General features: G+C 39.6%; 1 protein-coding gene across 1 annotated transcript; it reads left to right on the top strand.

Moving 5' to 3' along the window:
- The first annotated feature begins 7,279 nt into the window (after positions 1 to 7,279).
- Positions 7,280 to 13,629, top strand: LOC110165790 (acidic mammalian chitinase-like). Its single transcript, XM_020930981.2, has 11 exons — positions 7,280 to 7,298; positions 7,658 to 7,687; positions 7,768 to 7,972; positions 9,278 to 9,334; positions 9,413 to 9,578; positions 9,811 to 9,935; positions 10,020 to 10,146; positions 10,701 to 10,883; positions 12,937 to 13,053; positions 13,161 to 13,287; positions 13,421 to 13,629. The coding sequence occupies exons 1-11, from the start codon at positions 7,280 to 7,282 to the stop codon at positions 13,627 to 13,629; spliced, it is 1,365 nt and encodes a 454-aa protein (XP_020786640.2).
- Positions 13,630 to 13,937: the final 308 nt, after the last annotated feature.

Here is a 13,937-nt window from a genome sequence, read left to right as displayed (position 1 = left end):
GGCTGTTCTGTATTTTGCTACCGTAAATATGAAAGATCCACACAGGTCGAAATAGACTGTTGATTGTCAGTGCTGTGGTTCACACAGTAGCATTTAAGTTTTTAAATTTTAAATAAATAAAAAAAAATATCATGATTTGGGTTCCTCATATGCTGAAGGGAACACTGAGGTAATACATTATCATACATGCACAATCTTATTTATTTATTTATTTATTTATAAATGTATTTAGATATTTTATTTATTTAACTGAAGTATATTCTTTTACTGCCCAACATCAACAATGCCACTGATGAATGTATTTACTGAATCTTTTTTTTTTTTTTTTTTTTTTTTTTTTTTTGTTGAATATATTGTGTTTTGTGTGACTGAGAAGAAAGCACAAGCCTCAGCAGCAATGTGCAGTGTGTGTCCAAGCTTTAAATTGGGTCCAAAACCAGATTTCTTGCCATCTCACATGATATACTTACAGGGGGAAAAAAAGAACAATACAAAACATCAACAGCCAAAGAACAAAATAATATGTTTTGTTTTTGTTATACTAAAACACATCATTGTATATGAACCAGGCTGCCAGAACATTTGTCTGTTCATTAACCCTCTCAGGCTCAAATTAATTTTTAGCATCAGGAAAAATCTGATATTTGGGGAAAATTATAATATGGGGTAGTAATATACAATCCTGACTTTTTTATCCTTTGTAAACAAAAAAAGTATTTTGCACTTCTGGCAGGCCGTTTGCGTGTAGCCATTCTTGCACAGTCTGCATCGTCCATGTTTATCAGCATGGATGGGAGAAAAGGCTCCTGAGTAAAAAAAAGCTCATAAAATATGGATGTGGAGTAAGTAGGTAATTGGAATTTAGCTGTTGCAAATCTGCAACGCCTGCCTGGAGAGGGTTAAAGGGCCCATTGTGTCCTGATCTATGTTATAATGTTGTTTCCTCATCACAAACAAACCTGGAATTATGTTTGTTTCATTCACACATGTTTAACACACAAACCCTGCATATTTCGACTAAGTTCTTTCCTCAAATAGAAGTCACTCTGTTCCACCTTGTGATGTCATGCGGTTTTACAGGAAGTCCTCAAATATGTTGAATCACTGGATGATTTCAGCCCTGGAACCACCAATCTCTTCTTAACTAAAGGTAAAAGGTAGCTGTTGACTTGAAAACTGCTGCTACATGACAACAAAAGGTGGTAAAGAGCATTTAGAGCTTTGGAAATGTGGACAGACCAATAAAAAATAAAGTGTGATTGACATAAACACAACTCCAGGTATGTTTTTTATGAGGTAACAGCATTATAACATGGCTTTAAGCTCATAAGAGTCCATTTTTAATGTTTAAATCTTTTTAATGTATTTGTCTTTTGTGAATATTATAGAGCTTGGCAATGAAGAACAATTCTCACCGGTCACCATTAGTTTATAGCTGTTGTTATGCAACACTTTGCAATGACCTTTTTCATTTTCTAGATACATTTGATGATAGTACTTTTCTCCACATTGCAATATTGATGAGGTATTAAATTCATTATAACATGACAGGTTCAGAAGCAAGCCTCATACACTACAATGTGTTTTTGAGAACAGTAACTGGAGTCTTCACGTGAGTCATTCCTGATTGTTACACACTGTTGAATGCAAAGATATGTTAATGCTCTCATCTGATCTCTAGGAACACACTGCCTTTGGTCCAATAGGCTCTGTGCACAATACTAACTGTTAGCGTTACTACTTCCTGTTCAATTTTATCTCTGTAAGATTTTTCTCAAGTCATATTAGAATTAATAAATATCTAAAGATAAGATAGTGAGCAGGGTGCTGTGGGTGAATGTCACTGACAACATGTTAATAAGTACACAAATAAATAATGAACAATGAATACTTCAGCGGACGGCACTTCTGTGTTTAGAAAGAGAAATATTTGTGTCTTAATGCTAACACAAATTTTGAGGCATAAAAAATATTCTAACAGCACCACAAACTGAAGTATGCTACACATTATTATTATTTATTTTAATAAATTTGAATAAGTTGTTTATTTTATGTTTTATGATTTTAATAGACATGACTGTTAGCTTTGAGACACAGTGAGCTAGCTGGCGCGCTGCTGTGCACAGAGCCTATTAATGGGTGAAATGTTAGTCTGGAATGAATGTATTGTAAAAATGAAAAATAAAACATGGAATGCTTTTGGAAAATGCTGTAGCCTACTTTAATTTGTTGGTATTTACAAATTAGGTCAAAGTATACAATCATTGGTCGCAGATTGCAGAACATTTGTAAGTGACTTTGGTTGCTAGATCTGACTGGCACATGGCTAATCTGCTGAACAATTCTTTCAATTATAGAACATCACACATTCATGCAAAGATGCACAGACAGAATTAAACAGTGGGGATTCAAATGCCAACCACTGCACAACTCACAGGTGCACTCAGAAACCCAAGATGGGAAAAATATGTCTACTTTGAAAGTGCTTGGTTAATACTCAATACCTGCATTAAAATGTATTTTGTAACATATTCCAATACATGGTCCAATCAGAGTACTGTATTCTGAATGCTTAGACTGAATACTTACAGTTGTATTTAAATTATAGAGCAGACATGTCAGACTCAGGCTCAGGGGCCAAATTTGGCTGTGATACATTTATATTTGACCCGCAAGATCATATCAAATATGTATTAGAGTTAGCCCACTGGTTACAGATAGGCTATAGAGACATTATTCATTTAAAATGTTGTTATTATTTTATATGATGCTTGTTCTGGATGCAGTGTTTTAGCAAAACTATTAGTAAACATGTATTTTAAGCGCCACCAGCACACCCAACACCTTCGCTGCCCACAGACCAGCCTGGAGTCCCCTTTGCTACATCTACTCCATCAACGGACTCTTCACTCTCCTTCTCCTCCCCACCTTCACCCATGGCACTGCCCAACCATCTAGAAAGCCTCATCAGATCGGGAATCAAGATGGTTCCTCTCACACCTAATATAGCACGGTCAAGGGTTCTGACATCAACTATGTTGAACTCTCCCCGATACAAATACAAAGCTGTGCCTGTTTCACCACCAGAGACTCTCTCAGCTCTCCCCTCACCCAAACCTCCCCCTACTCCACCTCCTCGGTCCTTACCTGGCCCCTCACCCAAACCTCCCCGTATTCCACCTCCTCGGCCCTCACCTGGTCCCTCATCTGGTCACTCACCTGGTCACTCACCTGGTCCCTCATCTGGTCACTCACCTGGTCACTCACCCAAACTCTCCCCTGCTCGCCCTCCCCCGCCTTTCCCCAGAGCTGTTATCACCAAGAGTTAGGATGCACAGGGCCTCTGCTGTCCCAGGACATACAGTCATGATAAAGGTAATATCAGGCTGGGGCCCTGCGATGGAGCTATATCTCCAGTTACAACACATAGACGGATTAAAAGAAGGACAGTTAGACTGTCTAATCAGAGAAATTTAGTTCACGTTCCCTGTAAGAAGATAACACCCAGTCCTACTGAAACTAATCAGAAACTTGCTGTGCTCAATGTCAGATCTTTATGTAAGAAATCATTTCTAATTCATGATTTTATTTCTTCTTTTAATCTGGACTTTATGTTTTTAACTGAAACATGGCTTGACAAATCACAGGTCATGCAGTGCTAGTGGAATCAACCCCTCCCAACTTCAAATTTGAATCTGAAACACGAGCAAATAAAAAGGGTGGAGGAGTGTGTGCATTTTTTAGAGATCATTTGGTTACACACAGGTTGTCATTTGGGGTGTTTTCATCATTTGAGTATGTTTCCTTCAAAATGGAGCTAAAACAATCACCGTCCATACTCTACAGCGTCATATACAAACCTCCTTTATTGATGATTTTACTGAGATGCTTTCAGTTGTATGCACAGACTTTGATGGTTTAGTCATTACAGGTGATTTTAATGTACATGTGGATAATGTGTGTGACAAAAATGCCAAAGAGCTTAGTGTTGTCCTTGAAACTTTTGGTCTGACTCAGCATGTCAGTGAGCCCACTCACAAGAGAGGGCACACCCTGGACCTGCTCATTACAAAGGGTGTAAATATTTCAAATGTCAATGTGGTTGATGTTGCTCTGTCTGATCATTTCTGTGTCTTCTTGGACCTGTCTGTTATTCCCAAACCACCGGCTGCTCCTACAGTTGTTTCGAAGAAGACACATAAATTATCACACAGGTGCACTGTTCATGGAAATGATAAATTTTGAAATTGCCTCATGTTCTAATGCTGTGACTTTGAGTGTTTTGAATGTTCTGGATGCCATCGCCCCGATAAAGGTTAAAATGGTTAAAGATAGGCAAAAAGCTCCGTGGAGGAATGATGACTCAGTCAGAACACAGAAAAGGGAGTGCCGGAAGGCTGAGCGGAAATGGCACAAGTCAAACCTCCAGGTTCATTATGAGATTTACAGAGGAACAATGCATATGTACAACTACACTTTGAGTAAAACAAGAGAGAAGTATTTTTTGGACATTATTGGTAATTGCAGTAACAACTCTCGTGTCCTGTTTGCAACAGTGAACAGATTAACAAACCCTCCAGCTCCACTGCCACTAGAACTAATTTCCACATCTAAATGTAATGAGTTTGCAGTTTTCTTTAATGACAATTTCAGGGCATCAAAAATGCCATCAATTCCACAACACAAATAACAAGCATGCAGCCACAGAGACACTTAGAGCTGAATCACTTTGCACCTGTAACTGACTACTTGCTGCCTGGACATGTTACCCACTAGATTTCTAAAGTCCGTCCTCAACAGTTTACTTTCATCACTCACTCACATAGTTAACATGTCACTTCATTCTGGAACATTCCCAAACGCATTGAAAACTGTGGTCATTAAGCCTCTCCTAAAGAAGAGCAGTCTTGATGCCACAGTACTGAACAATTTCCGACACATCTCAAATCTGCCGTTTTTTGGCAAAGTCCTTGAAAAAGCTGTTTACCAACAGCTTAAGAACTTTCTCCAAATGAACAACGCCTTTGATGTTTTCCAGTCAGGTTTTAGAGCCCACCACAGCACTGAGACTGCTCTTATCAAGGTGACAAATGACATCCGCCTGAACACTGATGCAGGCAAAGTCTCAGTCTTGATCCTGTTAGATCTGAGTGCTGCTTTTGACACTGTCGATCATGGGATCCTCTTACAGAGACTAGAGGACTGGGTAGGCATCTCTGGTACTGTACTAAACTGGTTCAAGTCCTATCTAGAAGACAGCAAGTATTTTGTTGAAATTGGAAACTGTGTCTCAGATCACATGGCCCTGACCTGTGGGGTGCCTCAGGGGTCAATCCTGGGCCCCCTGTTGTTCAATCTCTACATGCTGCCATTAGGCCAGTTAATAAGCAGCAATAACGTGTCCTACCACAATTATGCAGATGACACTCAGATCTACATCTCTCTGGCAGCAGGAGACTATGGACCAGTGGAGTCACTTGGTCACTGCAGCCAACAGATCAGTGTGTGGATGCAAAACAACTTTCTCCAGCTAAACTCTGACAAGACTGAAGTCATAGTGTTTGGTCCACAAAAACAAAGGGACAGTGTCAGCAGTCACCTCCAGTCTCTCTCTCTAAAACCTTCAAATCAGGCAAGAAATCTAGGGGTAATAATGGACTCAGACTTGAACTTTAACAGCCACATCAAATCAATAACATCTGCAGCCTTTTTACCATCTAAAAAAGCATAGCAAAAATCAAAGGTTTACTGTCTAAATCAGACTTGGAGAAACTTATCCATGCGTTTGTCTCCAGTAGGTTAGACTACTGTAATGGTCTGCTCACTGGTCTCTCCAAACGAGCTGTGAGACAGCTGCAGAACATCCAGAACGCTGCAGCTCGGGTCCTGACTCGAACTAGGAAGTACGAGCACATAAGTCCTGTGCTCAGGTCTCTGCACTGGCTCCTGTGCCTCAGAGAATAGACTTTAAAGCAGCTCTGCTTGTGTACAAGTCTGTCCATGGCCGAGCACCAAAGTACATCTGTGACATGTTAGTGTCATATGAACCATCTCGCACTCTGAGGACCTCAGGGACCGGCCTCCTGCTGGTGCCCAGAGTCAGAACTAAACAAGGGGAGTCAGCGTTTCAGGTTCATGCAGCGAAAACCTGGAACAGTCTTCCTGAACATGTGAGACAGACTCTTCTGTGACGCTGTTTAAATCCAGGCTCAAAACATTTCTGTTTGACTGTGCATATAACTGAAAGGTTTTCATTCTGGTCTTCTCTCCAATTTATGTCTCTCTTTTTTAATTTTAATCTTCATGATTATTTATGTTTTGATTTGTTTTTATTATGATTTTAATGTATTTCTTATTCTGTAAAGCACTTTGAATTACTTTGTGTACGAATTGTGCTATACAAATAAACTTGCCTTGCCTTAATAAGAAATGGTTTAACATTACACATCTTGAAAGAAGAGAAAACATGCAGATGTTATTGAAATTTTTCAAGAAACATTTAGTTTGGCCCATGACTTAGTCTGAGTTTTTAATTTTGGCCCTCTGTTAATTTGAGTTTCACACCCCTGTTATAAAGTAAAAACGCAACAGAAGATTAAATCTTAATATTTGTTTTACTGTTTGTTATGCATTTCCTATCAATCACTCGAGAATGAAAAATCACCCATGCATTCACAACAAGAGCTGTGTTTCACAAATTTTGGGCAACTGAAACCCCAACTTGTATGATCAAGTGCCAATGCCACGTATTCTGCTGATTTGAAGAAAGCAACAGTACTCTGAATATCACCAAATGAAACAGTAACTGTACCGAAATGCAGTTACTCAAAATAAGTATGTATGCCTGGAACATGCATTCAGTTACTTCCCAACACTGTCAGTACCATACCACTAGTTATACTGTTGTGGGATTTGTCAACTCACCTTGAGTTTGATTTTGACTATTCTTTTATTGTTGCAAGGGACAGTTGACCCATTGATATCAAAAAGGTGACAGATATTATCTAGGTATATTATGCCATTACGTGCAGCATGATTTATGAGTAATGGGGTTTATTAGTTTTCCAGACTGACCACCCACTACTCAGCCTTATCAGCTGTACTTTCACCTGCTATTAGTCTTTAATATAAATGTGCTGCTGCCTTTGCAAATTTGGACTCTTGCAGGTGAGATGCAAAACAGATAACTCACTACAGTTGCTCTCTGCCTTGTGTATATAAATCTATGTTTCTGTAACTTCACAGATCATCCTGAAGTCTGTTTTGATCAGGAGGAACAATGGCAAAGCTCCTGACAGGTAAAACTATTATACGACTAATCAGATGGAGCTAGCTTGGGAAATATAGTGATTATAATCAAGGTGCGCTATGTAAGTCTCCTGATGGAGGGTTGGCCACATGCTAGTGTCCATGGAGATGCCTGTAATGTTCCACAGTATGTCATTGCACCTATCTGGGTCACCTCTCCTCAGATCTGACCTGTAATTGTAATGATTCTGTGGAACATTCACGGCTTGTGCATGAAGACAAGCAGGTTTGGCATGTGCGTTCAAGAAAAAAAGGATATGTAGAAATAATATGAGCCAAGACTACAAAATAGTATTGTTCATGATAATTTCTTGGCTGCCTCACATTAATTTTTTTGTTTTGTTTTCAGTTTTGGGTGTGCTGCTCACCTTGCACATGGGTAAGTCCTAAACTGTTCACAACTGGGACACAAAAATAAATGAACTATTTTCAGGTAACTTTGTGTTGTATTTGTCTCAGTTGCATCTAATAACCTGATGTGCCACATGACCAACTGGGCCCAGTATCGTCCGGACAGCGGAAAGTTCACCCCGGACAACATCGACCCTTTCCTGTGCACCCATGTCATCTATGATCTGGTCACGATCAACAGCTTCAACCAAATCACCCCCACCGAGTGGAACGATAAGGACCAGTTTGTACGCCTCAACCTCCTTAAGAACACGTAAGTGAAAGACATCAGGAAAACATGTTCAGGATAATACTTTCTTAATCTATATGTGACTGTAAACAGTTTTAATAAACGTGCAATTTTTATGGTGGGAAATTCACCACAGTAGAGAATTAAATATAGCTATCTTGGTCAAAAATACCTTGAAGACATACATTCTGCTATGAGGGGACTTGCCTCTCTACAGATCCGAGCTGTAACACTAGTGGTGCCATCTGCTTGTCTAGCCCTCAAGTTTTTCTTGGGGTTACATTGACCTGAAGAAATTTTTTTTTTCTTTTCCGCTCTCTTGGGGTGGGTCAATCAGACCCAAAAATTTATTTGCTTGCCTGGCGAGAATTTTTTTGAAAATAAATTTTTGGGTCTGATTGATCCGCCCCAAGAGAGCGAGAAGGAAAAAAGAAATTTGGGTCAGAGTGACCCCGAGCAGAGATGAGTTTAATGTCATGCTGTGGAACATTTGAGGCAAATCAGTGACATCTCTATGGAGACAAAATGCAGGTGGCAGATCCTCCATCAGAAAAGGTCCATAGACGATGTCACTGCTTCTCAACATGAAGGTAGATGACTAATGTCATACAGTGGAACATTCTAGGCAAAGAAATAGCATCTCTATGGAGACAACAGGCAGGTGGCAGACCCTCCAAAAGAAAAGTTCCAAAGTATAAAAGTGGCAGTGACTCAGCATTAAACTTCAGATTTAAAGGTTATGTGTTTGATTCCAACTCCAGGCGGAAGTTACTGTTGTGCCCTCGGGCAAAACACCACACCCACCTTGCCTCAATTGTCTATGTGCAGTAGTACATTAGTGCAAATGTGGGACAACCTATGGAATTTAAGCTTTGGTGGTGTTAGCAAGGCCTGTATCTCATTTACATAATCAGAAACATGTACTTTTCCAAATAAACACAAAATAACGGATAATACTGCATTATTGGATACATGTATGTAAATATGGATTGACATGAGTACACTGTATGCTTCAGTCTAGTGGATGGATTCTTTTGTTGTTTTATATGCCTTGCATATTATATAAGTCCAGGTATAAGTAAAACTAAAATATAAATGACTTAATTTACCAGCAAACTAGCACAGTGTATAAATGTAATTATTCTTATATATAACACAAACTGTAAATGAGAATCTTTGTCCAATGATCAGCCTTAATGTTTGTTGTATTTCCTTCCTTGCGATATGGTTAATGAGTTAATATTGTGATACTGACACATTTGAGATATAATGTGCAGATCTATAGTGGTAATAACTATTGAAGAGCTGATGTTAATGTGTCTGATTCAGGAACCCTGCCCTGAAGACTCTGCTAACTGTGGGAGGTGCAGTAAATAATATCAGCGTGTGAGTATGATTTTATATTAACATACTAGTACATCAGGCATCTTGTACATCTCCTAATCTGTATTCTTTTTGTGTCAGATATGTCTCAGTGGTCTCCAAACCAGAGAACCGCGCCACATTCATCCGATCGGCGATCAGCTACCTGCGTACTCATAACTTTGATGGATTGAATATTGCGTGGGACTATCCCGGCCACAATGGAAGTCCAGAGGAAGATCGGGAACGCTTCACTTTGCTGCTGTCGGTCAGTCCACTAGTAGCCAAAGTGTAATATTTAAAAGTGATCAAGATTATAGCATAGTATGAATTTTTAATTTTAAATGTGCATCATACAAATTTCAAGATAGGTATGGATTTTTTTTTGTTTTGTTTACATAATTAGACAATATAGATTTGAGGTAAACAAAAACTATATAAAGGTGGATAATTATGATTAATGTGGATGGTTGACAAAATGGATTTCTCTGCTAAACCAGGAAATGGCCCAAGCATTTGATCAGGAAGCCAAAGATAATGGAAAGCCTCGTCTGACAATCTCAGCTGATGTAACAGGATTCCCCTCAACCATTGACGCAGCCTATGAAGTCAGCAAGATTGTACTGTAAGTATGTTTTCACCCGTAGAGAATATGATCTGTCTAAATATGCTATGGAGAAAAATAAAACATACTCTGTATCCACCACAGTTATTTGGACTTCCTCAACATTAAGACCTTTGACTACCATGGAAGCTGGGAGTACATCACTGGACACAACAGCCCTCTGTATCCCAGTAATGTGGATCCTCCTGGGTCTATGATGTTCCATAACATTGTAAGGGACCACTGAAAATATACATTCCACCACCGATATACAGTGGTGGAATGTCATGAAGTAAAAGTATTAAAGTACTATACTTAAAAGAGATGTCTGTGTATTCCCTCAGTCGTTCAGGTAGGATCCACAGCTACTGTACTTCAGTACACATTTTAGGTGTCTGTACTTAAGTAAATTTTAAGGGGAGTTTTTATTTTTACTTCATTATATATAAATATATAAGGCATCTGTACTTTGTACTCCACTACATTTTTTAACTGGATTGAAATTGAAAATTGAATTGAAAAGTTTTAATGAGGAAAAACTGATCAGTTCAATAGTTTCTGTTGAACAGAATTCACAAATCTTGATCAACTCTCTACATTTGAAGTTTTATTATATCTCAAAATATTGAAAATTTTTACCCATTACATTTTTAAACAGGTACTTTAATACTTTTACTTAAATCAATATTTTCATGTGATATATTTACTTGAACATTTTCTTCCTTCAGTAATTGCACTGCAAAATCAAGTACTTCTTCAACTGACGATGCAAAAAATGTGCTGCAGAACTCTTCTGTGTCTTCTTGGCTGGCCCGGGGAGCGCCTCCTGCGAAGCTGCTGCTCGGTTTCCCCACATACGGCCGCACCTTCCGCCTCCGAACTGGGGCTAATGGTCTGGGAGCTCCAGCCAGTGGCCCTGCAGAGGCTGGTCCCTACACACACACTGCTGGCTTCTGGTCCTACTATGAGGTATGTCTGCCCTAAATGAGAGGATACACTTAATGGGCCCATATTACACTATTTTTGATCCAATATTGTTTTGTCTTTAGAAACATACTTGGAGTAGTGTTTTGTTTTATTCACACATCTTTAAACAAACAAACCCTACATTTTTAGGCTGAGTTCTTTTCTCAAATTGGAAACACATTGTCATGTCATATGGTATACAGGAAATGCTCCACTGTGTTTCTAAACTTCATACACCTTCACTAGAATAATTTAGATGATTTCAGGTCTAGAACTGCCTATCTCTACTGAACTAAAGGTAAACAGTAGTAGTTGACCTAAAAACTACCACTGCATGACATCACATTTTTAGCTTTGGAGCCTCACTCACTAACAGAGCTATAACAGAGGCCACATGCCAATATCAGTCTGAAATTGTCTGCAGTAATGGTCACTGCCCTCGTGTGTCGTTCAGTATTAACTCTGTTGTGAATCCACACACCCCTTTGATTGATTTTCCTGTTTTCACCTGTGAGGACTTTTTACTCTTTTTTTGTCGAAAAAGTGGTGTCTGTGACACAAATCAGCAGCCTCAGCATTTGTCCAATCGAGACTGTTGGGGCTGTACACTCAGCAATGTTTGAGCAGTCCGAACCTCATTGTCCTTCCTCACAGATGTGACCAAACAAATGAGAGCTACGAACTGTCCCCTGGGCATTTTTCCCACCGTATTGTTAAAGGAGGTGTTTGGCACTATAGGTTCCTCCCTGTTGGTTATTAACACTTTTCTCAGTTCAGAATCTGCACCTGATTCTCTTAAACATGCTGTAGTGAAACCCCTTTTCCAAGGGGGGTCAATTATTGCAAGGCACGGGTTATTTAGCTTTTCATTGCTATGCTATGACCTGCTGATTTATCTGTCTGTATGCCCAGACAAAAGTGGTGCTCTTAAATCTGTAAGTGACTGTGTTACAGACACATAAAAAAGTGTTTGGGACAGAACAGAATATATTTTATTTGGTGATTTTCTTTCTCAGATTTTGGTTGGATATCGTCCAAGTTAAAATCAACTGTAAGGAATCTAAGTCATTTTAAGTTTGACAAACACACTGACAGTGTGGTGAGATAATCTTTTTTATCCAAAGTCTTTTATCGAAAGTAAAGCATTTTATTAAATCACACCAACTAAAAAGACCATTCACATTTTTATCAGTTGCAGAATAGACTATTGTAACACCCATTATGTGGGGATGTCTCAGTCTGCCCACAGTCGCCTCCAGCTCAAGCAGAACACTGCAGTGTCTTTTTTAAATAACCCTCCCAGACGTCAGCACATCAACCCCATCCTTTTATGGTAAATGGTCACATTTTTCTACCTTTAAGGCACTCAAAGCGCTTTACAACAAGGAACCACTCACCCATTCACACACATTCATTCACACACCAGTGTATGCAGACACTGTGGGCAAGGTGGGTTAAGTGTCTTGCCCAAGGACACAACGACAGCATTCATCTGTGGGTCAGTGGATCTGACCGCTCAACCTGTGATGTTTTTTTTATGTCGAGAGCTGGAATTGAGCCGCCAACCTTCAGATCAGTGGGCAAATGCTCTACCAACTGAGCTACTGCCGCCCCACTGGCTTCCAGTTTCTTTTAGAGTTGATTTTAAAATTGCATTATTTGTTTTTAAAACTCTTAATGGTCTTGCTCACCTCTATTTGACTGAACTCCTGTCTGTCCAAGCTCAAATAGAGCATTGATATTGATGTCAAGCCATCAGCTTCTACTGGGAGTCACCAGAGCCAGGCTCAAACACCTGGGTGATCGGGCGTTCTCTGTCACTGGCCCCAGACTCTGTTTAAATCCAGCCTAGACTGGCTTTTAACACTCAGTACACATTGCACAATTAATTTTCTTTCATTGTTTAATGTTTTGAATGTTATTATATTGTGTTGGTTTTATTAGAAAGCACTTGGGTCACCTTGAGTGTTGTAAAGGGCTTTATAAATGAAGTTTGATTGAAAACACAGCAGTAAGGTAATATGTTGGCATGATTTCTCTCCCATGTGTGTGTTAGGTATGTGGCTTCCTTCCCAGTGCTACTGTTGAGTGGATCAGTGAGCAGGAGGTCCCCTATGCCACCTATGCCAGTGCCTGGGTTGGCTACGATGATCAGCGCAGCTTCTCTTCTAAGGTACAAACTCACTACGCTCTCTATTCTTTCTTAAACAAACAAATAAAAATGTATAAATGCAATAATAAATTCAATGAAACAGTTGAAGTTTTGATGTTGTCATGTAGGTCCAGTATATGACTGCTCACAGAATGGGTGGAGCTCATGTGTGGACACTGGACATGGATGATTTCAGAGGCTCATTCTGTGGCTCAGGGGCTTATCCACTGATCAATCACCTCAGGATGTCTATGGGTAAATAAATGACATTGTTCTGAGGTTTGTCTAGAGACTGGAGTTTGCCTCTGTGTCACTGTGGATTACTTTCTTCCAGTGCCCAGGGAAATATTACTTTCAAATGTGCATAAACCTTCTGTTGCTTCTTTAGGATTTGGGCCCAAGCCTACCACCACCCCAGCACCCACCACCACTCGGGACCCCATGGCAGACTTCTGCCGGGGCCGCCCTGATGGCCTGTATGTGAATGTAGCAGACAAAACCACTTACTTCCAGTGTTTCCAGGGAAACACCTACCTGCATCGCTGCCAGCCTGGTCTGATCTATTATGACTCCTGCAAATGCTGCGACTGGCCCTGAAGAAGAAGAAAAAAAATAAATAAAATAACAATAATGCAAATTGGCATAATTCAGCTCATGTTGTAATGAACACTTCAAACCAAAAATGTGTGTGTGTGTTTTTTTGTGTGTTTTTTTTTACACACACAGCATCATGATTGATTAACTCCACCTGTCACTCAGAATATGAAGGTTGTCCACATCAGCCATTCCTGATTGTTACACACTTATGCATGCTATACTCCTCAATCATCTGAACTTTAGGAACACACTGCCTTTGGTCCAATAGGCTTTGTGCACAATACTGACTGGCAGCCTCACTGTTGTTG

The sequence above is a fragment of the Boleophthalmus pectinirostris genome, unplaced genomic scaffold (assembly GCF_026225935.1).
Source record: "Boleophthalmus pectinirostris isolate CB_2022bp ecotype Guang Dong unplaced genomic scaffold, ASM2622593v1 HiC_scaffold_3, whole genome shotgun sequence".
NCBI lineage: Eukaryota > Metazoa > Chordata > Actinopteri > Gobiiformes > Gobiidae > Boleophthalmus > Boleophthalmus pectinirostris.
Note: the sequence above shows the minus strand (reverse complement) of the source record. Positions and strands in the feature narration are given on the sequence as shown.